This window comes from Ictidomys tridecemlineatus, chromosome 4, assembly GCF_052094955.1.
Source record: "Ictidomys tridecemlineatus isolate mIctTri1 chromosome 4, mIctTri1.hap1, whole genome shotgun sequence".
NCBI lineage: Eukaryota > Metazoa > Chordata > Mammalia > Rodentia > Sciuridae > Ictidomys > Ictidomys tridecemlineatus.
In genome coordinates this window covers 100,676,551-100,703,484 of record NC_135480.1, presented here as the reverse complement: position 1 = coordinate 100,703,484, position 26,934 = coordinate 100,676,551, and the positions used below count along the sequence as shown (strand labels likewise).

General features: G+C 37.9%; 1 protein-coding gene and 1 pseudogene across 2 annotated transcripts; both read right to left on the bottom strand.

Moving 5' to 3' along the window:
* On the bottom strand, positions 1 to 26,934 carry Pafah1b2 (platelet activating factor acetylhydrolase 1b catalytic subunit 2). Of its 2 annotated transcripts, XM_005328294.4 has the most exons (6): positions 26,523 to 26,929; positions 19,834 to 19,921; positions 11,612 to 11,701; positions 9,787 to 9,903; positions 7,349 to 7,471; positions 1 to 3,529 (listed from the first exon to the last, which is right to left on the bottom strand). In XM_005328294.4, exons 2-6 carry the CDS (start codon positions 19,912 to 19,914, stop codon positions 3,251 to 3,253), a joined length of 690 nt encoding a protein of 229 aa, XP_005328351.1. In that variant the 5' UTR covers positions 19,915 to 19,921; positions 26,523 to 26,929; the 3' UTR covers positions 1 to 3,250. The 2 variants fall into 2 exon arrangements, with proteins under 2 accessions (XP_005328351.1, XP_040141203.1); XM_040285269.2 differs by lacking the exon at positions 19,834 to 19,921 and having other exon boundaries at positions 26,523 to 26,934.
* Positions 11,669 to 19,827, bottom strand: LOC120889711 (large ribosomal subunit protein uL6 pseudogene; annotated as a pseudogene).

Genomic DNA, 26,934 nt, shown 5'->3' with positions numbered 1-26,934 from the left:
TTTGAGTGAAATGGACATTTATATTGAAATATGCACTGAACAGAATGAGTACTAATAGTCAAGGAAACTTTGCCAAAGCAGAGTCACAAGCTCCCCTTGGGGAGGTTCAGACAGCCAGCGGCAGTGATTCCCCAAAGGAACACCCCAGGGGAGTCTGGGGCTCCTCTCCAAAAAGCCTCCTTTTAAGAGGCGCCCACTCACTGCTCCCACATGGACCCACACAGATTCAGGAGCCTGGACATGCTCCTCCTTTTCAAATAATTTTAGTTTCTTCTTCACTGCAATAAATATAAAATTGGCAATGTTCATACACCACAGCACAGACATTATTTCAGGCTTTAGCATACAACTGTAAACAGTGACTAGGTTAAAAAAAAAAAGCCAAGAATTTCTTTTTATGTTTATAAACAAGAGTTAACAATTCTTTTCCTTTTTTGTGATACGAGGGATTAAATACAGGGCCTCACGCTTCCTAGGCAAGCGTTCCACCACTGAGCTACATACATCCCCAACAGGTTTGTTTTGAGACAGGGTCTTCCATGCTAAATTGCCTGGGGTGGTCTTGAATTTGGGATCTTCCTGCCTCTGCTTCCTAAGTAGGTAGAATTACAGGCAGGCACGGATTACAATTCTTAAGAATGGACCATGAGCTACTTAAGATTTGTCTTGGTGGATTAAGATTTTTGACAGAAGATTCAAGGTGATGGCCAGATCACTGCCTATGGCAACCTACACTGTGTGGGCAACAAAATAACTTGCACTAGATCACCCTGAGGCAGTCTACCTTCAACCCAAACACAGACATCTTTAAAGTTCCATCACTGGCTACCAAATAGCAGGAGGGTGGGCAAAGGGATTAAACTTTTCTGGGAAAGGAACAGAACAGTATCTCTACTAGCTGCCTGGAAAGTTGGCCCCTTAAATCACAACTAAGACATTTCACGGACAGTGCATTAAATTTATATTTTTTAAAAAGTACAAAGACTTTGCAGTAAATTCTGTCACTGAAGCAAACTGGGATGTTAATCAAAGTAAAAAATACATTTTGTCTAGAGCAGTGCAAAGAAATCTTGGCAAGAAATGACAGTGGACTCAACATCTGCACATTAGCAACAGGGCAGAATTTTATTTAAAAGGCTAGTGGTTCAAATACTATTGCTTGAATAGCTCTGGTAGATATAAAATGTACTATCATCTGAGAGTTATACACATAAGCAAAGGAGCTGAGGCCAGCTCACAAAGGGATATTTGATCCTCAGTGACAAGAGAAGCTAAAAGCGCATGCTTGTAGGAATAACCTAAGGGATTTATTTGGACCATATTCCCACCAACTCTGACAGACACAAAAAGACCCAGATAGGAACCTGGCTTTCCACACAAAATTCTGGCTTAATTAGCACTCCTTCCTGCAACTATATATCTCATTAAGAATAAAAAAAAAATCTGTCTTGAAATGCTGAAGAGCCTAGGCTACCAAAAATAAAAAGGAAATTTTAATATAGTAAACAAGTTTAGTAAACACCATGTATATTTTCTGTTGTTAATGAAGACATGATACATTCAGAAAACTAATCTTTTTTTAAAGACAAAAAAAAAAAAAAATCCTAGAAAGAGGCTCAACAAGGAAAAAAAACAGCCCAAGTTCAATCCTTCTCAGTCAGATGTGAGTACTACAAAGATCAGTACCTTTCTATGAACACACAAAGCCCTGCCAGTTGCTTTGCAAGCAGCACATAAAACATATACCTTCGTTACTGAATATGAATTTAAGCAGAATCATTGCAGAGCATTTTGATGGGTCATATCACTACCCAATCTGGTCCAGTTTAAAATATGTTTGTAGATCCAGTTTGTATGTATTTCATAGGTATATTAAACAATAAACCACCTACTGTTCCATTATTTTCTTAAATGGCAGTTCTTATAGTTCAAGCAAACCATTAAGATTATAAAGAGCGCTTTTGAAATTCTCAGATAAAGATACACTAATAAGAAACCTGAAAAGTTAAGTGAACCTAGTGTTTTTTTTACTAAACTGCCAGGATAAAGGTAGAAAGCCTATCAGTAGCTTTACTGTTTTCTCACGAAATGTCAAAAGATTTTTTTGACTGATATTAAAAAAAATAAAATATAGAGCTGGGGCAAGAGGGTAGTTCAGTGGTAGAGTGCTTGCCTAGCATGAGCAAGGCCCTGGGTTTGATTCCCAGCACTGTAAAAATTAAAAATATACACCACAGAATACTACAAAATTTGAAATGTCAGGCATTATGGAATGAGAAACAGAGTTCTGATATTTTTTTTCATAAAAGGAAACTGTAATAGGTTTTAATGAAAAAACAAACTAGAACTCTGAATATGGATAACACTACACAGACTCTAGCACAGAACATCACACACAAGAATGAGTTACACATCAGTAATATCATCATGAGAGTAACTGGCTGGGGACTCAGACTTCCAGCAATGGAGCTCCTAGATCAAAATTTGTTAAAAGCTCATAAGGTCAATAAAGACCAAAAAATAAAATTAAAAAGGAGAAGGGATGAGGAAATAAAGAGGAGGAAAGGCTGCATGCATGAGTCTATTATAGACATGATATTCAGCAGCATAAAAAATAATACCCTCCAAAAAGCTTGTCAAAGGGGGCAAAACCTATTTTTCACTGTTAAGCATGGGAAAGATAAAGAGTGGTACAAATTCACTTGTAACTATAGCATCTCCCATATTTGAGTAATACACATTTAATATGATGCTATATGATAAGAAAACACCAAGGACATATATGAGTAAAACAAAATAAAACAAAAGGCTAAATTATGAACCTTAAAAACTGGAAAAAAGAAACCACATCTGTTTAAAGCCAAGTAGGTGTGATTCTGATAATTATCATATGACATAATCCATAGAAAAAGGCCAAGAAAAGAATCTTCATATTATTCAGTACTTGGGCTTGATGATATCCTAGGAAAAACAGTGATAATTCAATGAATGTGTCACACAAACAACTAAAAAGTCACCTTCTGGTTTCAAATCAATTTAAACAACAATCTTCCTTGGCTAATTTTTCTCCTGTATCAAACAAAACTTCTATATACAGGACCAGTTTAAATCCCTCCTCCCTTCAAACACTAGATATGAGCATCCAGGAGCATTCTACAATGCAAAGTGCCTTAAGAAAGAGGATTCTGTAGTGCCAGTGATATAACTGATCTGAGGAAGCTGGGATGCTATTAACACTGATGGGAGCCAGTCAGGCAATGGTGGTCTGTTTCTCCTCAGGTGTTTCCTCCAGCAACTGCATGATCAGTTCATGGAGGGGTTTGCAGATCTTTGCATAGCCCCCGCCTGTGAGATGCAGAAAATCAAACATGTCATGGCAGGAGATGGCACCGTCCGAGTGCACGAAGCCCCCATCTGTATCCAGGAGCTGCACATTTGCAAGCTTCGGCAGGGAAACCTTGAGAAGCTGGTTCACCTTGGCATTCTTTTGCCGCAAAGGGTTGGGCTTCTCACCTCGAGGTAATAAACCCTGGGGCAAAACAGAGAAGAACATTAAGTTTGAAGGTTCAATTGTTTTTCTTCACAAGCTTGTGATTTCAGATATTTCTGGAATACTTATTTCATTTGACACTGTAAATAATCTTTGATTTCTAAAACACGAGATTAGTTTTAGTGGAAGCTGACCAGTCCTGCTTAATTTCTTCCTTTTTCTTTCCTCCTCCTGTCACTCAATTCTTGGCTGGTATTCTTGGGGAGGCACCCTTAGCCTACTATTATCTCTACTCTGAACACTTCACCCTAAAGCTTCAGAATTACATACTGAACTTCTGGCTACAGAACCAAACCTGGATGCACTTGAGGTACTCCCAACATGTTCAAAAGCAATTCATCATCTTCCTCTCAACCTATGCTGTTACATTCTATCAACTGGTCATTCCAACATCCCTGAGTCTCTCATCCCACACACCTTATTTATCTAACAATGTTACTGTGCTGTTGCATCCTAAATATTTCTCTAAACCATCTACTTTGTGTGTGTGTGTGTGTGTGTGTGTATTTTAGCTGTAGATAGACACAATATCTTTATTTAGTTATTCTTATGTAGTGCTGAGGATCCAACCGAGTGTCTCACACATATGAGGCAGGCACTCTACCACTGAGCTACAACCCCAGCCCTAAACCATTTACTTTTTTTCATCCTGATCATATACACACAGTGCTATAGCTCAGGAACTTACCACCTCAATTCATGTAAAAATGAAATGTCCTAACTAGACTTCCTAGCTCCATTGTTGTTTTCCATTCAATCCCGTCTCCTATAGCTATCAAAAAAATCTAGCTCAAAGCCATAATTATTAATGCCATATGGAAGATACACCATAATACACTAGAAGAGAATTGGAACCAATGCAGTCTTGGTGAATCAGAGCCACATAATACCTGGCAGGATAAAACAAGGTGCCCTAAAATGATTTTAACTTGTATTAGTGATCTAATATAATTTTCAGGTAGATAAGAAGTCTGTCAGCCTACTAAAAAAGAAAAATGCCTACTCTTTCTTATATAGAGCACAGTTTTATCATCCCAAACTAGCAGTAGTCTTTATAGAAAACTGATCCCATTACAGAACTATTGTCAGATATCCCCAACCTAACTGGGTGTAGTGGTGCACACCTGTAATCTCAGTGACTTAGGAGATTAAGGCAGGATTCTGAGTTCAAAGCCAACCTCAGCAACTTAGTGAGAATCTGTCTCAAAACATAAAAAGGGCTGGAGATGTGGCTCAGTGGGTAAGAGTCTCTGGGTTCAATCCCTGGTAATAAAAGAAAAAAAAAATCCCTAATATTTCAGTTGGTTGATACCCAATAGAAGTTACTTTTATTTAAGCAAAAATTTTTCCACTAGCTTCTCTTATAGGGTCTGTATGGTAACAGGTCTTATTTTACAGAAGTATATTTTCTGCAAGTATTTTTTTCATTTGTTTATTCATTTACTTATTTTTTGTATGTGGTGCTGAGGATCGAACACAGGGTCTTGCACATGTGAGGCGAGTGCTCTACTGCTGAGTCACAACCCCAGCCCCTGCAAGTATTTTTTTAAAAAGCATAGCTGGGAGGCTGGGGTGTGGTTCAGTGGTAAAGCACTTGTCTCCCACGTGTGAGGCACTGGGTTCGATCCTCAGCACCACATAAAATTAAATAAACAATAAAAATACTGTGTCCATGTATGATTTAAAAATATTAAAAAAAACATGCTCAAAATATATACATTTTCATGTCTAAGCTTTTTCAGAAAATGTTAGGGCCAGGAGTACCAATTTATTTTATAAGTTTATAGCTCCAAAGAGATATAGAGAATTATGACTCATTACCCTGGTCCATTACTGTCTATCCTTATTAAGTATCTCAAAAATTTCACAAAATGAAGTCAAACCCTAGTTTGTATTTCTGTTAAAAGCATAAGGTGTTGTATCTAATAGTTAACAAAGAAGAACACTCTTCAGTGCTGACATGTCAAAGTCTGGGTGGAGATATAATGAACAATAGGAAAGATGACCAGTGAATATCCATCAACAACATAAATATATATATATATATATATATTTAAGTCTCAAGAACAGGGAAACATATTTATTGAGATTTTTTTTGCCAAGGATGAGAAAAATTATGCATTTGAATGCCATCTTCCTTAATATCACTATTGAGGGTATTCTATATGATTCCCTCCCCACATTGGTTTTTAACAACTGCTAAAATATGGTAATGTTAAAGGAAAAAAATATATATATTACACTCCTAATCCCTTCACCTTCTAACAAGTGTTAATTTTGTTTCCTTTTAGCACTTTTCCAACTACATGTTTAAGTAATTCTAAATATAATATACATGTTGTTTAGCATTCCAACTTTTCATCTAAACTCACTGTTTTTACACAGCCCTTATAACTGTAATGTATTTAACACCAACATATTCAATGACTTATGTAATCACATCCCTATACTACTGGCTATTTAGGTTATTCCCAATATTTTAGTATTATCAATAATTAATACTTCTATATTTCAAATTTCAAAATCTGCCTAAAATAAAGAATATTTCCGGAAGATTTACCCAGCAACATCCATACAACAATATTTCCTAAACAACTACTAAATTCTTGTCACTATAATTTAAAAGTAAACTGTTAACCACAATACAATCCTTTCTGGAATAATACAGGATATATCAACAAGTAAATTACACCATGGAATAAAAAAAATAATAATAATATCTGGCTCTGTAGCATCGATAAATCAAAATCAAGTCTCCCTAGCATAGCATACTAGGCCACATGATACTGGCCTCTTCCTCCCGACCATTAGAGCCTCAAACTTTATATATATCCTCCTATGTTTACTCAACAAATACAGGTACAAGTCTTTGATCATTTTCTTCTTTTTTCTCTGTAATGCTTCCAAAGTTCTTCCTTCCCCATTTGGAGAACAATGAATTCTTTAAAACTAAACTCTAATATGGTAATGTTTGTCTAAAACATCCTCTATTCTTTCCTCACTGCCATCAGTATACAGTAGAGTAATTCTCTATATTGCTGTCTCCATCTACTAGACTGTGAACTCCCTCAGAGGGATGATGCCTTATTCATTTTTGTGTGCTCCGGACCCAGGATAGTGCCTTGTATACAATGATCCTCATGTCTGTTGAACAAATGGCTACCTTCTTAACATTATCTCATTAAAGAACTAAATATGTATCAGAGTTTACTAAAATGTACATTTCAAATATGGCTAAAAAATATGTATATCTAGGCTTTTACACTAAGAAATATAGCTGTTTATCTTTAAGACTATGAAGAATAAGCTTTAACTTTACAAATGATAACACTTTCTGCTGAAGTAAGATTATGAAGTATCTCTTTTCCTCTTGATAGAAATTTCTGATGTTTTAGAGAATTCAGATCTCCTAATACATATAACACCTCTAATATACTAACAGCAGACCAAACAACAAAGCTAACCTAAAACTAGGTTTATTAAAAAGAGACACAGGACTCAAACAAATCTCTATGTACAATTTTTTATCAATAAAGGTAACAAAGAAAAAGGCTACATGAGGCAACAAAGGATTTCCATATGTCTGAACAAAGATAAGCAGATAAAACAACCCTATAGTTGGTATAGGGAATGCTGAGACTAATAACAGTAGGATACATCAGAGAATAAAATAGGTCAAGAAGTAGTACCTTAAACTTTCACCTAAAGATTCTCCAGATTCATCAGCCACAGTATTTTTAAAAAGATTCCTCAGCAAAACTAAAGTATCAAATTCTCCACTCAACAAAGATTACGTACCAATACAATGATTTTGGCCTGTGGCTGCCTTGTGTTGATAAGCTGTACGATGGCCTCAATACCGCCTGCTACCTCTTCAGCTGTATTTTCATGGTTGTTTGTTCCTACCCAGACAACAATGACCTGGAAGGACGGAAGAAGGGTGGGAAGGCGGGGAAGGGGGGGGGGGGAGAAATACCCAGAAATAAAGGAATGTCCAACATTTAGATGAAAATCTGATTTCAACAAAGAAAGAAATATGAACTTCTCAGATGATGCTGGGTAACTTCAACTAGGCAGCTATCTTAAAACATTGATTTATACCTCATATCCTGCATCAGGATAAATTCCATGCAGAGTAATATTTAATTGGCAAAACTATACTAGAAGGAAAAGAGAAAATTCTATTATTATAGAGTAGGAAGCTAATCTCTCAAAATCTAGAAAATATATAAAAAAGATTTACGGAAAACTCAACTATATTAAAATAAAATCTAGGGGCTAGGGTTGTAGCTCAGTGGTGGAATGGCTGCCTAGCATGTGTGAGGCACTGGGTACGATTCTCAGCACTGCATATAAACAAAAAAAGACTACGAAAACTAAAAAATGTTTTAAAAATATAAATAGGGCTGGGGTTATGGCTCAATGGTAGAGCCTTGCCTAACATGCGTGAGGCACTGGGTTCAATCCCTAGCACCACATAAAAATAAACAAAGTAAAGATATTGTGTTCATCTAGAACTAAAAAAAATTATTTAAAAAAAAAAGAGAGAAAAGAAAATGTCTAAAAAATACCAATCAATCAAACCTAGGCAGCCACAGTGGAACATGCCTGTTAATCCTAGTGACTCAGAAGGCTGAGGTAGGATTGCAAAATCAAGGCCAGCTTGTACAACTTAAGACTCTGTCACAAACAAACAAATAAATGGGCTGTGGATATAGCTAAGAAGTAGAGCATTCCTGGGTTAAATCCCCAGGATCCCCAGTAAAATCTGAGAAATATGGGGGGAAAAATGTAATTCACATCTCCCCGATTAGGAGCATCTCATATAACAACAGAAACTCTGAAGGGATTATAATGTGTATAAATACAAAGGTGAACTCAAGGAAAAGAGTCACCGGAGTGGAAGCTGGCTAATGTTCCAAAAAGCTTTCCTCTTAAAATAAAATAAATAATTTTACAAATTGGGTGTGGTGACACACAACTGTAATACCAGTGGCTTGGGAAGCTAAGGCAAGAGGAACACAAGTTCAAAGCCAGCCCCAGCAACTGAATGAGGCCCTAAGAAACTTACTGAACCCTGTCTCAAAATAAAAACTAAAAAGGGCTGGGCAGTGTCTCAGGGGTTGAGTGCCCCTGGATACTCGAGGGGGGGGGGTATCATTCTACAAAGTGGCTGTCACTTAAGAGACATACATTAATGATATGGCCCAACAAAACAACTTTCTACCTTTCTGCTCCGTCCCAAAAGAGACACACGAGGGTTAGGGATGTAGCTCAGTGGCAGAGCACTTGCCTAGCATGAGGGAAGCCCCTGGGTTCAAACCCTGCACTGCAAATGGGAAGAAGGAAAAAAAGAAAAAAAAGAGGTGCATGGATACTTTCAATGAAATCAACATTTATCAGCTCAGCTTTGGGGTTTTTCTTTTTTTGCAGCACATGGACTTAGGATGTTTATAAGGTGATAAGGTACTGGATAGAGATGTTTATTTGTTTACATCTACTCCAAATTTTCTTCAGAGGAACTTGGAGACCTTGATTACCAATTTGCTTATATGGTAAATAGACCCACATTACTTCCTGAAGTAAATCATGGCCCTGTTCCCATGGCCCACCTAAGAGCAGTTTCCCCCTCATACTGCCCCAGGTCCATCACTCCACAGAAAAGCATATATTGTTAGCACTAAATCTTTTCCTACAACTGAAGAAAATAATTTTTAAAAATTTTAATATTTATTTTTTAGTTTTCAGCAGACACAACATCTTTGTATGTGGTGCTGAGGATCGAACCTGGGCCACATGCATGCCAGGCGAGCGCGCTACTGCTTGAGCCACATCCCCAGCCCATGAAGAAAATAATTTTAACAATTTCTTTTTCTTTACTGGGAGGAGGGGGTACTGAGGATTAAACCCAGAGAACTTTACCACTGAGGTACATACCTAGCCCTTTCTATTTCTTATTTACAGACAGGGTTTCGCTAAGTTGTTGAGGAGGCCTCAAACTTGCCATCTTCCCTGCCTCAGCCTCCCAAATCATTAGGATCATAAGTGTGCACCACCACACCCAGCTAGTTTTAACAATTTCAAATATAACCCAGGCAAACAATATGTAAAACATGAAGCAAAGAAGAATATTAAAGCAATGTGTTGTTTTTACTACAATTTCAGATAATTTAACAACTTAATTTGACAAAGACTTAAAGTTAAAGATATTCTTTTAAAAGTAAGTTTCATTTCACCTTAGGTTTAATGTTCTCCAGTTCTCCATTCTTTAATCTCCACAAAACGTGTCTTGTTGTATCTCCCCCAATTCCAAAATTAAGTGCATGAAGTGGGGAAAAAAGCTCTCGCCATATCTAAAGAGAAAACTTGAGTTAGTAAAGCTAAAATTAATGGAAAATGAAATTTTTCAATTGCAATGGGTGGTAAAGCCTCTAAAATAGACAATTTCCATTATCTCTACTCAAACATACTGCAAAGGGGATGTGAGGGTGATCTGGCTAAAACATCCGTGATCGCCAGGGTTGACTTAGCTGATCTGGCTGGCTAGGTGGGTGTTCCCTTCCTCCTTCACCTCTCCATGTGCTTCTCTCCTGAAGCTTTGTGCTCAAAGAGGATTACCTTCCCAATAAAGGATGACCATTCTTCAGTCAAAGGTATACAAGTAGCTATGCTCCCCTGCTAGAACCTCCAAACAAGCTCTCAAACACAATGCAAATGATGTGCCATTCACTGTTTAAACAGCTTTGAAGATGCCATTGTGTTGTAACAAATTCTTAATGCAGCACTGAGCTCAAGAACTCAGTCACAACTCAATCTGATGATCTTTAAAAGATCCCAACATTTTAAAATTAAGCTACCAATTCAATAAACTCTCCTTTTCAATTATTCAACTATGTTTTAAAAATCGGGTGAAACAGAAACACATGAGCCAAAAAAAATAAAAAGCAATGTCTTCTTTTAAATTTCCCTCAGAAAAATGCCCAACCCCCAAAAAAGATTTGGAATAGCTCATTACAAAAATAAATAAGACAGCTTTGAGTTGCTATCGTCTCTATTTTCTTCAGGGCCAGCCTTAAACAAACAATTCTTTCCTAGCAACACTTGTCTCCTAAATATTAGTATCTGAGCAACAGATAGGCCAGACCGTTTTGGTGAGCCAGTCAGGAGAAATGTGCCCTCTGGTGGCCCTCCCAATTTGTATGGAAAGGAGCAATAATCACATGTAAAGGCAACTTGCTGTACATGGTGAGCCAAACCAGCAGGCTGGACTTTAGGGAATGATCCAGGAATAAATAAGTCATCTTTTCATCTTGGGGAATCTCCCTTCTTTTCTGCTCAAAGTGATAAGGTACTTATAAATGACTTGGTGGTAGAAGTAAACAGTCCTTGGTCTTTGGAGAACCTTATAAGGTCCTCCAGCCAGGCATGTCATACCAAGGAGCACAATAAAGATCTTTAATCTTCACTGTTTGGGGCTATAGCTTAATAGCCATTTGGACATTGCTTGGGCAGTTTGGGGGTACCAACTGATGTGAATAAGACTCAGAGAATTAGGGGAAAAAAAAGAAATCCCTGTGTCTCCATCAGGGAAAAATTCATTTGGAGAGAACTCTTTGGTGGTTTTTTCTATAGTAAAGACTCTAGGAAGAGAAGTAAATTAATGATTCAGAAAGGAAAGAAAGACATTATTACCTGGTAGTAATCCTTGGGAAAAATAAAAAACAGAAATTGGTCTTCTAAATGCATTAAATCCACATCAGTTGGTGTAGAGACATGATACTACTAGGTCCCATATATTTAAATTAAAAAATAAATAAACATAACATCAAACTACTTAGAAGTCAGAACAAAAAACAGTTTACAAACAATGCTGTTTTTGTTTTTAAATCATGTTTGGTGGCACCAAGAATCCCATCAGGTAGGTCTGATTTCCCTTGTACTTTGAACTAGAGCTTCTCTAAAAGTTATGAATAAATCTATACAGTCAGATCACAATGAAAGTCTGTTGGTAACTAACAGATACATACTAGTAGCCATGAACCAACCTCTCCCCACTTTTACCTCATATTGTTGCATTAACTGTACCATGGAGTCTCCCACAAATAGTACATCGGGCTCTTTGTCTTTGCAGTCCAGGACAAATCTATTGTGCTGGTGTGAAGAAAAAAGAAAAAATCAGAAACTGGCATTTATTTCCCTGAGATTTCTTGGCCTAGAAGGAACAAACAAATGTTTTATTGTTAAAACATTTCTCTTTGGCTTGGGGCGGGGGGGTATAGTTCTGTAGTACAGAGCATACTTAGCCTGTGCAAGGCCATGGGCACCAAAAAAAAAAAATAAGCAAAAAACCAAACTCAAAAAACAAACACCTTTTTGGTCTATCCTTAAAGTTATTCTCATTTTGTGATCAACCAACTCTCTTCCTCCCTTACCATATATTGATCACTTTTGTATGATCAAGAAAACCCAAATTCTACTGAAACCAGAAAAGAAAATTACATTTCATGTTTTTTAAAAATTTATTTATCTTTTCCTCATACATTCTTTATATATACCTATATACATACTGGGGATTGAACCCAGGGGCTCTCTCCCACTGAACACCAACTGGTGTGGATTTCAAGCATCCTTAGCCCTTTTTATTTTTTGAGACAGGACCTCAAGTAAATTGCTAAGGCTAGCCTCGAACTTGCAATCCTCCTGCCTAAGCATTCCAAGTCCATAGGATCACACGTATGTGCCACTGCACCCAGCTTCCTCAAACTTTTACTAAAAAATTTTCCAGGTTTGGGCTGGGGCTGTAGCTCAGTGGCAAAACGCTTGCCTTCCAAGTGTGAGGCACTAGGTTCAATGCTTAGCACCACATAAAAATAAAATAAAGGCATGTTGTCCATCTACAACTACAAAAAAATAAAAAATAAAAATAATCCCCAGGTTTGCCAGGCGCAGTGGCACACACCTGTAATCCCAGTGGCTCAGGAGGCTGAGGCAGGAGGACTGCAAGTTCAAAGCCAGCCTCAGTAAAAACAAGGCACTAAGTAACTCAGTGAGACCCTATCTCTAAATTAAATACAAAACAGGGCTGGGGATGTGGCTCAGTGGTTGAGTGCCCTGAGTTCAATACCTGGTATTGCCCCCCCACCCCCACCCCACCAAAAAAACTCCCAGATTCATCTCTATGTATGTGCATATGTTTGCTGAACAATTTAAAAGGGTAAGTTGCAAATATGATTCTTTGTCCCCTAAATATTTTTGCACACATCTACTAAAAGGACATTCTTCTATGAAACCATCAACTACTTTCATACTAAAAATGAATAATAATCCCATAACATCAATATTCGATCCATTTTCAATCTTTCCAATTGCTCCAAGAGCTAAACTGTTTCTATCCTTTTAAAAAAAATTTTTTTTTTAGTTGTAGATGAATACATAGTATCTTTATTTTTATGTGACGTTGAGGATCCAACTCAGTGTCTCCCATGTGGGAGGCAAGCGCTTTACCACTGAAATGTGTCCCCAGTCCTCCTCCTTCCTTTTTTAGAGACAGAATCTCAGGCTGGGATATAGATCAGTGGTAGAGAATTTGCCTATCATGTGCAAGGCCCTGAGTTTACTCCCATGTGTGTGCATGCACATGTGCACACACGGGACAGAGTCTGGCCTAAGTTGCCAAACAGGTCCGAATTCCTAGTTTTGAGTGATCCTCCTGCCTTAGCCTCCTGAGTAGTTTGAGATACAAGCATGTGCCAACACACCTAGCTAAGACACTTTTGAAAATGAATTTTACCCATCATGCTAAAAGACAAAATTTTAAATTTTATATTCATCCCAGAAACAAATTTGCAGGATGCTTTAAGATAGTTCCTCAGGAAGGTATGAACACTGTTTCTTTATTTTCCAACTCTACATTCTACTGTTTCCCTTAGGAATTAAGGTAGAATTGCTATTTAAAGTATTTCTGGTGACAACAGCAATGCAGATGACACAATGGTGAAGAGATATTCACCCACACAGTGGAATGAATAAATGAAAGTAATGAAAATACTTCCAGAAATAATTTGACAGTTTTGATTAAAACAGTTCTTTCTCATAGTGATAGAATCAAGGATAGCCAGCTTGCCTGCCTATCTTTCTCCCTCCCTATTTTTTTTTTTTTTTTTTTATATAAGAGACTGAATCCCTGGGGTGCTTTGTCACTGAGCTATATCTCCAACCCCTTTCATTTCAAAAGAGTTTTTTTGGTATCACAGACTGAACCCAGGGGCACTTCACACTGGAGCTACAACTCCTCTCCTTCTTTTTTAAGACAGGGTTTAAGTTGCTTAGGGCCTTGAACTTAATTCCTCCTGCCTCAGTCTCCCAAATTACTAGGATTACAGGCACACCACCATGGCAGGCTCTAGGCCTCTTTTAAATTTTTTAAAATTTTGAGACAAAATCTTGTTAAATTACCCACGCTGGCCTCAAACTTAAAATCCTCCTGGCCTCAGCCTCTTGATTAGCTGGAATCATGGGTATGAGCCAGTCCAGCATAATTTTTTTCTTGCTTCCATGTTTTGTGCAATAAACTTTTTTTTTAATTACTATTTTTTCCAGAGGTATTTTCAAATTGAAAGGTGAAGATAAAACAAGAATAAACCAGGGAGCTGGGAGCACAACTTAGTGGAAGAATACACATGACTGGCATGCACAAGGCCCTGTGTTTGATTTACAGCATTAAAAAAACCCAAACAACAACAACAACAACAAAAACCTTAGCTATTTCAAGTGTCAACTCTCTATTGCATGCACCAATTACCACTTTCAATATCAACAAGACAGCTCATGTTTATAGAGTAACAGAATTTAAGCATTGCTGTTCTAAAGATTCTAGCACTTCACATTTCAAGTACAGAGGCAGAGCTGTGAGTGGTGGTGCACACCAGCAACCTGGGAGGCTAAAGCAGGAGGATTGCAAGTTTGAGGCCAGCTTTAGCAACTTAACAAGTCCCTGTCTCAAAATTTTAAAAAAATAAAGCAAGGACTGGGGATGCAGCACAGTGTGGTCAAGTACACCTGGATTCAATCCAATATCAAATAAAATAAATCAATAAAGTATAGAAGTAGTTGTATTAAGTTTCAAAAAAAAGAGAAAAGACTAATCCAAAACTATTACCATTTTAGGATATTTTCTTCTCATCACTTTTTTTCACATGATCCTATCTATCTTCTACTCCCCCCACCTTTTGTTTTGTTTTAAACACAGTTAATCATCACAAACACCTCCTCCTGGCACAATGGGTTTGGGGGTCAGGGGCAAAAGAACTATACTCAAATTCTATCTTTTTTATTTTCTAGTCTCGTGACATTAAAGCAAGTGCATAATCTGAGTCCTGGTTTTCACAGCTGGTGATAATTCTCTTTTTGGAGTTTAGAAGATCATTCTATGAAAAGGGCTCAGCTATTGTATGGCACATAATATATAGTCAGTAAGCAACAACTATTAGAACTGTACTCAACATTATATTATATGCATTTTTCTATGTAGTTTTTTATGATTTTTATAACCATATTTTTAATGGCCATATCATCTTCTTTGAATGCATCCACTGCTGTTCCAAAGGTTCTGATACTTTACATTTCTTTTACAGTACAAAAATAGTTGTAATAAGCTTGGAAAAATAGCAACAAGTTCAATATCATTTCCCTCAAGAATTAACTCATCTTTCTAGGATTGAGATATGGAATAAGCAACAAATGTCTTCATCTGAACCCTACAGATTTTTCACCCAGGAAATCCTGAATTCAACAAGAAACCCATTCTCCTGAATAATGATGTGGATGGGGAAGTGAGCATACAGAGATCTTGTCTTCTCACAGAAGCTCAGGGCTTGATTGTATTTTGTACAGGACTAAGGACAGTGTGAACAGCAGCCAGTTCCTTTCTATTTCCCCACTATTTGTCAACCTAAAGCCTATTCTTTTTCTTTCTAGGGAGACAAACTTCCATATTGATGTGACTGAAGTCCCTCTGGGGCCCTTCACAATAACCAGGCGTCCCTTCAGAGTGATGTTGACATTTTCTGGAATGTCAACACTCTGACTACCAAGAACAACCTTCATTTTCACAGTAGATGCAGTACAGAGCTTCAAATTTATAACAAATGAGCTATATAACAATCTATACTGGTTAGTGATGTATTAGAATTATTCTTATTGTACTTTCACTTGAACTGATTATTAGCTCTCCTACACCACTCCTTTCTTTTTCCATTTCAGGAAACAAAAGTTAAATACTTCATGTCATGACTTTTGAGGTACTTACATTCTAATACTTTGAGGATATTTTTATTGATAATGTAACCAAAGAGATCAATGCTTCATTTGCAATATTTACTACAAATATTTTCCTCAGTCTACTGCTGAGCCTTATTTTTCAAGTTAATAGGCTCCCCCCATTTCTTTTTTTGATATTAGGAAATGAACCCAGGAGGTCTTAAACTCTGTCAAGTTAATAGGTTTTGCAATGATTTCTATTAAGTTTGCCTATAGTAGGGTCTATATATAACCTTTTTGTAAAAAGCTGATAAAGGAAAATATAAAATGTTCACAAAGTTAAGAGAATAACACAAGGAACTGCCATGCATCCATCGTGAGCTATAGCAATAACATAACTTTCTTTGGGTGAGTGAGGGTACCAGGGATTGAATTCAGGGGCACTCAATCACTGAGCCACATCCCCAGTCCTATTTTGTATTTTATTTAGAGACGGTCTCACTGAGTTGCTTAGCACCTCGCTTTTGTTGAGGCTGGCTTTGAACTAAATCCTCTTGCCTCAGCCTCCGGAGCTGCTGGGATTACAGGCATGTGCCACTGTAACCTGCTACAATAATATAGCTTATGGCAACATTTTCTTCTTTTTGCAGTACGAGAGATTGAATCCAAGGGCACTTAACCACCAAGACACATGCCCAGCCCTTTTTTTAGATTTTATTTAGAGAAAAGGTCTCACTGAGTTACTTAGGGCCTCACCAAATTGCCAAGGTTGGCCATGAACTTGGAATCCTCCTGCCTCCACATCCCATGTCAACAGGATTACAGAGGTGTGCTACCACACCTAGCTCCTGGCAACTATTATTTCAGTCATACTCGCAACTACTATCCCACCCTACCCCCGGATTATTTTGAAGCAAATCAAAGATAAATAATTCCAGGTATAAATATTTAAGTATGTAAATCTTTAAAAAGACTTTAAAAACTATAACCACAATAGCAATTTTACTCCAAAAACATAAAACAGTAGTTCCTTAACAGCAATTAATAACCAGGGTCCAAATTCCACATTTCAATTTGTTTGATGTTTTTTTTAAAATAAAGCAGGATGTTAATAAATTTCTAAAATTCCTTTTAACCTACAGGTTGCCCACCCTTCTGCTACAATCTCCTAAATTTACTTTTTGAAAAATATATTGACATATAAATTTTTTTGATTGCATTCCCATAGTGAGAGTAAATATCTTCATCTGTCCTTGGTGTTCCCTGAAAAGTACTAATTTTTTTTTTTAAGTACTGGCGATTGAATCCAGGGGCACTTAACCACTGAGCCACATCCCCGCCTCTTTCTTTTTATTTTGAGACAGGGTCTCATTAAGTTGTATAGGACCTTGCTAAATTGCTGAGACTAGCCTCAAACTTGTGGTCCTCCTGCCTTAGCCTCCTGAGTCACTGGGATTACAGGTGTGCACACCACACCTGGTAAGGGTTAGATATTTTGGCAATATAGTAGGCACTCTATATTATCGAGTTCTGCATCTGCAGATTCAACCAACCTGATCAAAACTACTGTCAACTTTTTCCTTTTCATTCCATAAATAACAGAGTATAACAACTACTTATAGGGCACTTACATTGTATTCAAGTAATCCTGAAATGATTTAAAGTACACAGGGAAATGTGCATAGGGTTGTTTCCAAATACTACACCATCTTATGTAATAAGTTGAGCATCTGTGAATTTTGGTATGGGGAGAGATTTCCCTGGAACCAATCCTCCATGAATACCGAAGGACAACAGTCCACAGGTATTTCATGGGTATTATATCTCATGCTTGTTTAATCATAATTGTTTTATATTTTTCTTTTTAAAAAATATTTTACTTTGAAATAATTTTAGGTCTACAGAAGAGATGCCAAAGTTAAGAGTATTCCCATATACCATTTCCTCACAGCTTCCTCCAATGTTAACATCTTACATAAACATGGTACTTTTATCAAAACTAATATCAATAAATACTATCAACTAAACTAGATTTTTTATTCAGTTTTTTTTTTCCTCCTTGGTACTGGGGATCGAACCCAGTGGCACTCTACTGCGGAGCTATACCCCCAACCCTATTTTATTTAGAGAAAGAATTTTGCTAAATTGCTGAGGCTGGCCTCAAATTTATACAACTATCTCCAAAGTTGCTGGGATTATAGGTTGTGCACAGGTGTGCATCCAGCTCATTCAGCTCTTACCTGATTTTCTACTAATGCCCTTTTTCTGTTCCTGGAACCAGTTTAGGATACCATGTCAAATTTAGTCCTCATATCTCCTTAAGATCTTCTAATCTGAGACAGTGTTCTGATCTTGTCCTTTGTAACTGACACTTTTGATAAGTAGTAGTCAGGTGTTTTGTAAAATGTCCTCAATCTGGGTTTGACTTCCACAGAGGTGATACATCCTTTTTGATATGTAGGGTACATGACCTTAATATGACTTATTACTGATGATGTTAACAGAGGTTCTCAGCACCACATATGAATAAATAAAATAAAGACCCATCAACAAATACACACACACACACACACACACACACACACGTATATGTAAACAGACTTAACTCTCTAGCTGCTGGAGAAAGGGATATCAAAAAATAATGGTCACACGTTAAAATTATCAAAGTAATTTCAGGGGAGACCCTCTGAGGCTAGGCAAATACTACACATTTCTCCTTAAAGTGTATCCACCAATTTTAATATTGATCAGTGGAGCCTGCCTATGGATATTATAATATGCAAGTCCACCGATGATTTTATTTTCCCTCCTTCCTTCTACATTCTTTGAAATTCTAGCTGTCCGCCACTGTGCACACTTGAAACCACTATGACTCAGGATGTTGAGGCAGGAGGATCCCAAGGTTGAGGCCACCATGAGCAACTTAGTGAGATGTCTTGAAATGAAAAATAAAAAGATTGGGGATATAGCTCGGTGGTAGAGCAATCTAGGGTTCAATCCCTAGTATCAGGAGAAACACACAGTACACACACAAAACCCACTTTAGTGGAACAAATGGAGATTTTTTTTTTAATATATATATTTTTAGTTGTAGATGAACACATGGTATCTGTATTTATTTTTATGTGGTACTGAGGATCGAACTCAGTGCCTCACACATGCGAGGCAAGTGCTTTTCCACTGAGCTACAGCCTCAGCCACACAACTAGAGAAATTTGAATATGGTTTATAGATTAGGTAATAATATTCTATCAATGTTAAATTTCTAATTTTAATTAGTTATGTTTAAAAAAAAAAAAAAAAAGAGTCCTCAGGAGCTGTGGCTGAGGCTCAGGGGTAGCGCACTTGCCTGGCATGTTTGAGGCACACTGGGTTTGATTCTCAGCAGTACATATAAATAAATAAAATAAAGGTCTAACAACTTAAAAAAAAAAAAAGCGTTATTTGAAAGAAAATAAAAGTCCTCATTCTTAACAAATATTCTAAAATACGTAGGGAAAAACAAGAATAGAGAGCAAACTTACTCTCAAATGGTTCAGGAAAATTAGTATGTTGGAATATACAAATAGATTCAGACAGAATTAGGCAGATATGGCAAAATGTTAATGATTCCTAAATCTAGGTAAAGGATATAGGATATTCTTTCTAAAATTTTTGCAATATGTGTTTAATTTCAAGACTTCTTTAAAAAAAAGTTTTTAAGACATTACTATCTTTTTAAAAATTTTTATTATTAGTTATTCAAAACATTACATAGCTCTTGACATATCATATTTCATACATTTGATTCAAGTGAGTCTTTTTTTTTTTTTTTTTGACATTACTATCTTTTAAGACCAACATAGGACAACCACCAAGCTATCAAAACATTCCTCAGCTCCAACGACAGACTAGTGATCAGGAACATTTCTAACACTAGATTTTTTATTCATAGGTATATATTTATACATTGCAGCTTTGGTCAAAAGACTCCCCCAAAATTGAGACTTGTCCCATGTGAATAATAGATATGCACTTCCTTTTACCTGAGACATCCATCTGTCATCTCCTTGAATATCTTCTGCTGCATGTGGAATTGCTGCTGGGTTTGAGTCTCCTTGGCTCATTCTATACCTGAGAAAAAATGTCTATGTCATGTTCATTTATTAAAAAGAATGCTTGTTACCACTTAAATATTACATCACAGATTTTAAATAATTTGTTTCATAATGGGTTTTGGCCTAGAAATTAAACTGGGATTTATTTTCAATTGTTACAACAATTATTAGAGTCCACTAATTACTAAATATCACAAAACAACTCTTATTACAGATATGATAAAACCAGTCATAACCTGGAACTAATTTTGAACAATTTTTTACTAGTTATTTTTATTTTTTTTACATGTCTTCACTAAAAACATTTTAGTGATGATGAGCTCAAATATGGACCCAATGGTAGTCAGGAGGAATAAGTAAAATTCAGAAAAAATTAGAAATCCTAATCTTCTACAAAGACAAATAGGAATCCAGATCATTTTCAACCAGTTCTGGAGAATACATACTAGAAACAGACTTCATATGCAAAGACAACAAAAAAAGAAAAATCCAGGTCTTTTATGACTTATACACAAAAAGGAGGCCATCCTCAAACTAGAGTCAGGCTTTCTCTAAATGAAAACTGATATAGTAAATAAAAAATATAAATTCATTTCAAACACACATACTTGTGCACATTTGAGCATGCACATAAATACACACAAAAAGTACCAAAAACACCACATCGGGGATTGCCAAGGGAGTTCTTTCTTTGTTTTTGGTGCTGGGGATCAAACCTGGGGCCTCAGGAATGTCTACCAGTAAGCCATACCCAAAAAAATAGTAGTTTTTAGACTCTCAAAGTACCAAGCTATAAACACAAAAGCATAACCTTCTCATTAAAAATACATTATAGAAGCAAATAATAGTATTATTAATTATAAAATTAGCTCAGTTCTAAATGATACTACTGAAAAAAAATTAGGGTGAGGGCCAAGTTCCTATCTGAATGAAACTATAAAATATCCACATCATAGGAGTATGTTTCTTTACATTACTGTAATTTATACCTATTAGAAAATGGTTGCTCTCTACCCCATTCTCACAATATCACTATAAAATGAAGAAAGCAAGTGTCATCAGAGAATTCAGGTAATCTGTGTGGTAAATTACTAAGAAACACTTAGGTTTGCCTGACATCCATGTAGCATCTGACTTACTGAAGATAAATCAGTTTATGCTAACTCCTTATATGAAGACTTTTATGTAACCACTCAAGAGACATGCAACATAGAGTTAAAATCATCAATGGAGTCTGGCATGGTAGCAAACACCTGGGATCTCAGGTACTGGGGTAGGGGTGCTGAGGAAGGAAGTTTGCAAGTTCAAGGCCCACTTATCAAGACTCTGCTTCAAAATAGAATTGAAAAGGGCTGGGGATGTGTCCCAGTGGTAAAACATTTGCCTAGCATGTTCAAGGCCATGAGTTCAATTGCTAGTACCATCATCACCAGAACTACAAAAAAACATCAACAGGATAAAGGAAAAATAAAAATTAATTAAAGGGTCAAAAGACTGTCATATATTAAGTTTGTAAAATTTGTGCGTTTTACTTTTGTTTTTAAATCAACAAAATGTTCTACATAGAATTTTTAGTGCCAGACACTGTGACACACACTTGTAATCACTGCTACTCAGAAGGCTAAAGCAGGAAAATTCTAAGTTCAAGGCCAGCCTTGGCAATTTAGCAAGACCCTGCCTCAAAATAGAAAAAAAGGAGCTGGTGGGGTCGAGGTGGTGAATGCCTATAATCCCAGCGGCTCGGGAGGCTGAGACAGGAGGATCAAGTTCAAAACCAGCCTCAGCCATCGAGGCTCAAAGCAACTCAGTGAGACCCTGTCTCTAAATAAAATACAAAATAGGGCTGGGGCTACGTCTCATTGGTGAAGTGCTCCTGAGTTCGATCCCCGGTAACCCCACCCACTCCCCCCCCAAAAAGCTCCCACTAGTCTTAAGACAGATGGCAATGCCCCTTTTCCATCTTCAAACTTTGATATCTATATATGTAAAAAAATATAATAACATACAATTCCACTTTAAAAATCAACTATTCAGGGTTGGAGTTTGTAGTCAGTGATAGAATGCTTGCCTAATAAGCATGGTGTTCAATCCCATGGGGGAAAAAACACAAAGACAGGGGCTGGGGATGTGGCTCAAGTGGTAGCACGCTCGCCTGGCATGTGTGCGGCCCGGGTTCAATCCTCAGCACCACATATAAACAAAGATGTTGTGTCCACCGAGAACTGAAACTAAAAAATAAATATTAAAAAATTCTCTCTCTCTCTCTCTCTAAAAAAAAAAAAAAAAAAAGAAAAAAAAGAAATAGTTCAAAGAAATGAGTATGTTTATAAAGTATAGAGAAACTGATTGGGGGAAAAAAACAGACATAAACAGCTGTCTTTAAAGTATTTAAAGACTATTAGGAAAGTATACTAAGTTTATTTTGCATGACTCAAAACAGAAAGAATGCCAGTATATACAGTGAGATTTGGGGGGGGAGGGCCTAGTGCATTCTAAATATGTGCTTTACCACTCAGTTACACTCCCACCATAGTGAAATAAATTTCTAATAAATAAAGAGTACAGACTAAAATGATTTGTCTCTCAAAGTAGATTTGTCTCAATGGAGATACAAAGAAAAACTAGGTCAATATATAACAGTAAAGCATCAAGTGAACAAATGAGTAAAGGTTGATCCAGATTAATGGGGTCCAAACCTTCTTCAATGTTTTAGAATCTTTTTGAAATGCACTCCAGTATACTTGTGTATAAATTAAGTACTTGAATTACTGTGTAAAATATAAGTTAAATTATTAGTAAAGTTTATTTTTCCCTTTTTAAAGTTAAAAGAAGTTTTTAGGTTTTTTTCTTATGTTTTCATCTTATGTATCACAAAGGGTGAACATCCTTTCAAGACCAATAGTCAACATAAACATCTCTTAGATTTAGGGTTCAGTTTACCAATGTAGATTTTTTAATTTATCCAACAGGTAAACAACTAATCTAAAATAATTAAGCTGAGCAAAGTGACACACACATGTAATCCCAACTACTCAGAACGCTGAGGCAGGAGGATCACAAATTCAAACACAGCCTGGGTTAAAATAAAAAAATAAAAATAAAAAGGGCTGAGGATGTCACTCAGTATATAAGTCCTGGGTTCAATCCCCAGTACCACAAAATTAATTAATAATTAAACTTATTATCTATAGAACCCTGTGCTAGGAGCTTTACTTCAATAAAATTGAAGCTCAGAGAAATATAAGAAACCTCCATGATAGAGCTGGGATTTGAAATCATAGTAATACATAGATTAACTATCCCTCATCAAAATGTTTAGAACCAGAAGTGTTTTGGATTTTAGACTTTGCAATATTGGTACATACACAAATGAGGTATCTTGGGGATGGCACCCAGAGGTAAACATAAAATTCACTTATATATCACAGGCTGGAGTTGTGGCTCAGTGGTAGAGCACTTGCCTGGAATGTGTGAGGCCCTGGGTTCGATCCGCAGCACCACATCTAAATGAATATAAATCCATTGACAACTAAAAAATATTTTTTAAAAAATTCACTTATATATCACATACATCTTACATGCATAGCCTGAAGATAATTCTGTGTTATTTTTAGTTGCCTGCATTTGACTGTGATCCATCACATGGTGTCAGGTGTGGAATTTTCCACTTGTGGAAAATTCATGTCAGTGTGCTCAAAAAGTTCAGATTTTAGAGCATTTCATATTTTCAGATTAAGGATGCTCAACCTATTACTGTTGAACAAACCCCAAAATATATTATCCTTGAGCAAAGGATGTTACGTTCTATACCGAAAAGACTATATGAAACAGAGACAAATTTTAATTTACCAAGTTTTTCCTGCTTATTTTTTATCATCACTACCCAAATTTAATGGTATTTTGATACTGAGAAATACTTCCACCTGAACTTCCTTACTGACAAAATGAAAAAGGCATGTGGAAAGAGAAACTGAGGGGGAAAAAAATGACACTTGTCTAAAGCTAAAAGGCAGCTATAATGGAAAGAAGACTAAAAAACACCCAATTAGGTAGTTCTTTTTCCCTTTTTAATTATGATTACAGGATCATCCTTCCTCTTCGAAGAGGGCAAAGTATTTGGGCAAAAATTTGTTTCTGTGTGCCTTCAGAGACTTGGATTTTGTACTATTTTTGTCCAATCAAAAATCTTAACAATACAAAGTAGCTTTCACAGTTTCACTGATGCCTATGCTTGGTAACATTTTTAAACACCCTAAATACCAGAAGACAAAAACTAAGCCTGAAACAAGATCTTGGGTTCCATCCCCAGCGCGGGTGCATGCATACACACACACACACACACACATACACACACCCCCCCCTGGACCCAAAAACCCAAGTGATTTAATCTTTAAGAATCGGGTGAAAAAGCCTGGCGTGGTGGCACACACCTGTTAGCCAAGCCACTCAGGAGGCTGAGAGGGGAGAATCAGTAGTTCAAAGCCAGCTTCAGCAACCACAAGGAACTAAGCAACTCAATGAGACCCTGTCTCTAAATACAAAATAGGGCTGGGGATGTGGCTCAGTGGTTGAGTGCCCCCAAGTTCAAGCCCCCATACCAAAAAAAAAAAAAAAAGAATCAGGTAAGAGATGTACAACCTAGAGGGTTATGCATTTGGAGGACTCAAATGTGGGAGACAGATAAAATTGTTGAATTTTTTACAACAAAAAATGAAGAATGTGTCAGAAGCTATGCAGAAGAAGCCTGTGTTATATCACATAAAAAAAAAATGTGAGTAACTAGGTTTTCTATCCCAGTGACAGATTTGCATAGTATGTGCAAAGCCCAGGATTCAATCCCCAGCACTGCAAAAACAAACAAAAAAAGTAACAACAGGGAAAGATTTGACTTCCATCTCATTTTACTGATTCATAAGCAAGTCATAAACTTGAGATTACAAACAGAATCATTTAGAAAAACCTAGCAGAATGGATTTAATAGATAAGAGCAAAGTTTTGTTAATTTATTACAACAGGCTATATTCCAGAAAATGCTTAATTGCCTATCAAAATGAATTCTCTGGGAAGGTGAGGAGCAAGCAACTAGCACAATTTTGCTGCATTTTAAAATCTTCTCTACTTAATGTGGCCTATGACAATACAAAACAAAACCAGAATTTCCAGATGCATATAGCAGGATACTGTAGAAACCAGTTCCAACAAAGAAGTGTAAATGTTCAAGCTGAACTGGATGATTCTTTAAAAGTTTGAACTGTGAAACAGATGGAAGGAGAAAGTTTAAATAAGAATTAAAAGATGTAGAATGTTTCCACTCAGATCTAAGATTCTTCATTTTGTTTCATAGGGAGCTGGCAGGCTTATTCTAAAGAGGAAGACAAGCCTCATCCAGAATACCCTGCCTCAGTGGTGGTGGGTGGGTCCCTGGGTTCCAGCACATCCATAATTTATCACATGCCCTAGCCAACAAATTAATGCACAATGATTCCATCCCCTGCTCTCCCACAAGGAGGCAACCTTTATGTCAGAACAATGTGCCCAGGAGAAGAAACTAAAAATACAAGGCATATCCAAGGCAAAGACAAGCCTCCCTATTTTCTCTTTCTTCTTTTGCCACACCTTTACCTCTCTCCCCAATTTAAAGCTGTACAAAATGAGGTCCCCAGGCCCTAGGGTCCAGGCGGTTCATCCTTTCTCCATGGGCAGGCTCTACAAAGAAGCCAAAGCTTGTATTGAGTTTTCTTAAGGTTTGAATATAAATAACGAAAAGCCAGCGCTGGCCTGGGAGCTATGGAAAGCAGAATAATGAGTCACCCCGCAACGACTCAATCAAACCTGTAGACCACAATGCCCCCCGATCTGGTAAATGGACGGGGACTGGGGAAGGGGGACCACCCCAAAAAAACCTATCCACTGACAGGTTTAACTAGCTGATTGGAGAATGGCAAATCACCAATCTCTCTGAGCCTCATCTCTAAATAAAAACAGGTGCTGGACTGGATAGCCTTATAAGAAATAATTTGAGTCATGACATGGATCTTTAGAATACGTTACAGGAGGCAACTGAGAAGTTTCCAAAGAGGAGGCATTTTTCAACAAAAGGGGGAGGGAAAAGTGCTTGGTAAAAACACATACATTTGGGCCTCCAACTAGAGGCGGGCGATGAGAGCAGGGTCAGAGGTTCAAGCCCAAGGATGGAGGGAAAAGGCAACAGCGACGCTGGAGGCTGGGTGTGTACGTATAGGAGGGAACGATCGGATGAAGGGAGCCGGGGGTGCAGGAAGGCCTACTCCAGGGGTGGGCAGGGCGCCGCGCCCCGCCACGCTACACCTCCACGAGAACCCCAGGGTGGAGGCGCCGGCGAGCGGCTGAGGAAAGTCGACAGGTTCAGGGATGGGGTACCGGGAAAGAGGCTCACAGGCGGAAAGCGGCCTCCACACATCTCGCCAGCCGAGAAGGCGCGCGCTAGGCCCCCCAAGGGCTGGCTGGGGTGATGGCGCGGGGGAGGGGCCGGCCAGGGTGGGGGAGGGGAGGTCGCGGGCCTCTCACAATAACACCTCGCGGCGCGTTCCAACCCCCAGCCTTCGGCCACGGGTTCCGACAACCCTGGATGCACTCACTCAAGTAGAGGGTCCGTGCGGGACCCAAGCGGCTGCGGCGTCGGCTGGTGGCGCGTCTGTCGCTCGCTCAGTCCCGGCGGCCCCAGTCCGGCGCGTCCCTCCTCGGGCCCCAGCACCAGCAGCAGCGCCTCCACTTCCGGTTCCCCTGCCACTCAGGCAAATGGCTTCCGGAAGTTCCGCCCCCGTTCCTGCCTGGCCTCGGACTGGCCCGTCTCTCACTTTCACTCTCAAGGCGCGCTCTCTGCTCGCGACCAGGTGTCCTGCCACGCCCTGCTGGGTTCTCTGCTTTGTCTACTCTGCGACGCTTCTTTCGCCTGTAGTCTGCACCGCTTGGGCCTCTGTCTTCCCTACAGCTGCATCCCCGAGTCCTGCGTTCCCGTCACCACGGTGTGATGGATGCCATCCGAGTTGG

What these genes read in the sequence shown, in the direction of transcription:
- Pafah1b2 (XM_005328294.4), bottom strand. Translation starts at nt 19,914, where the DNA reads ATGAGCCAAGGAGACTCAAACCCAGCAGCAATTCCACATGCAGCAGAA. An exon ending in TGGAGAACATTAAACCTAAG is followed by an intron (nt 7,472 to 9,786) that starts GTGAAATGAAAC and finishes CCGTCCTTCCAG; the next exon opens with GTCATTGTTGTCTGGGTAGG. An exon ending in AGGCCAAAATCATTGTATTG is followed by an intron (nt 3,530 to 7,348) that starts GTACGTAATCTT and finishes GTTTTGCCCCAG; the next exon opens with GGTTTATTACCTCGAGGTGA.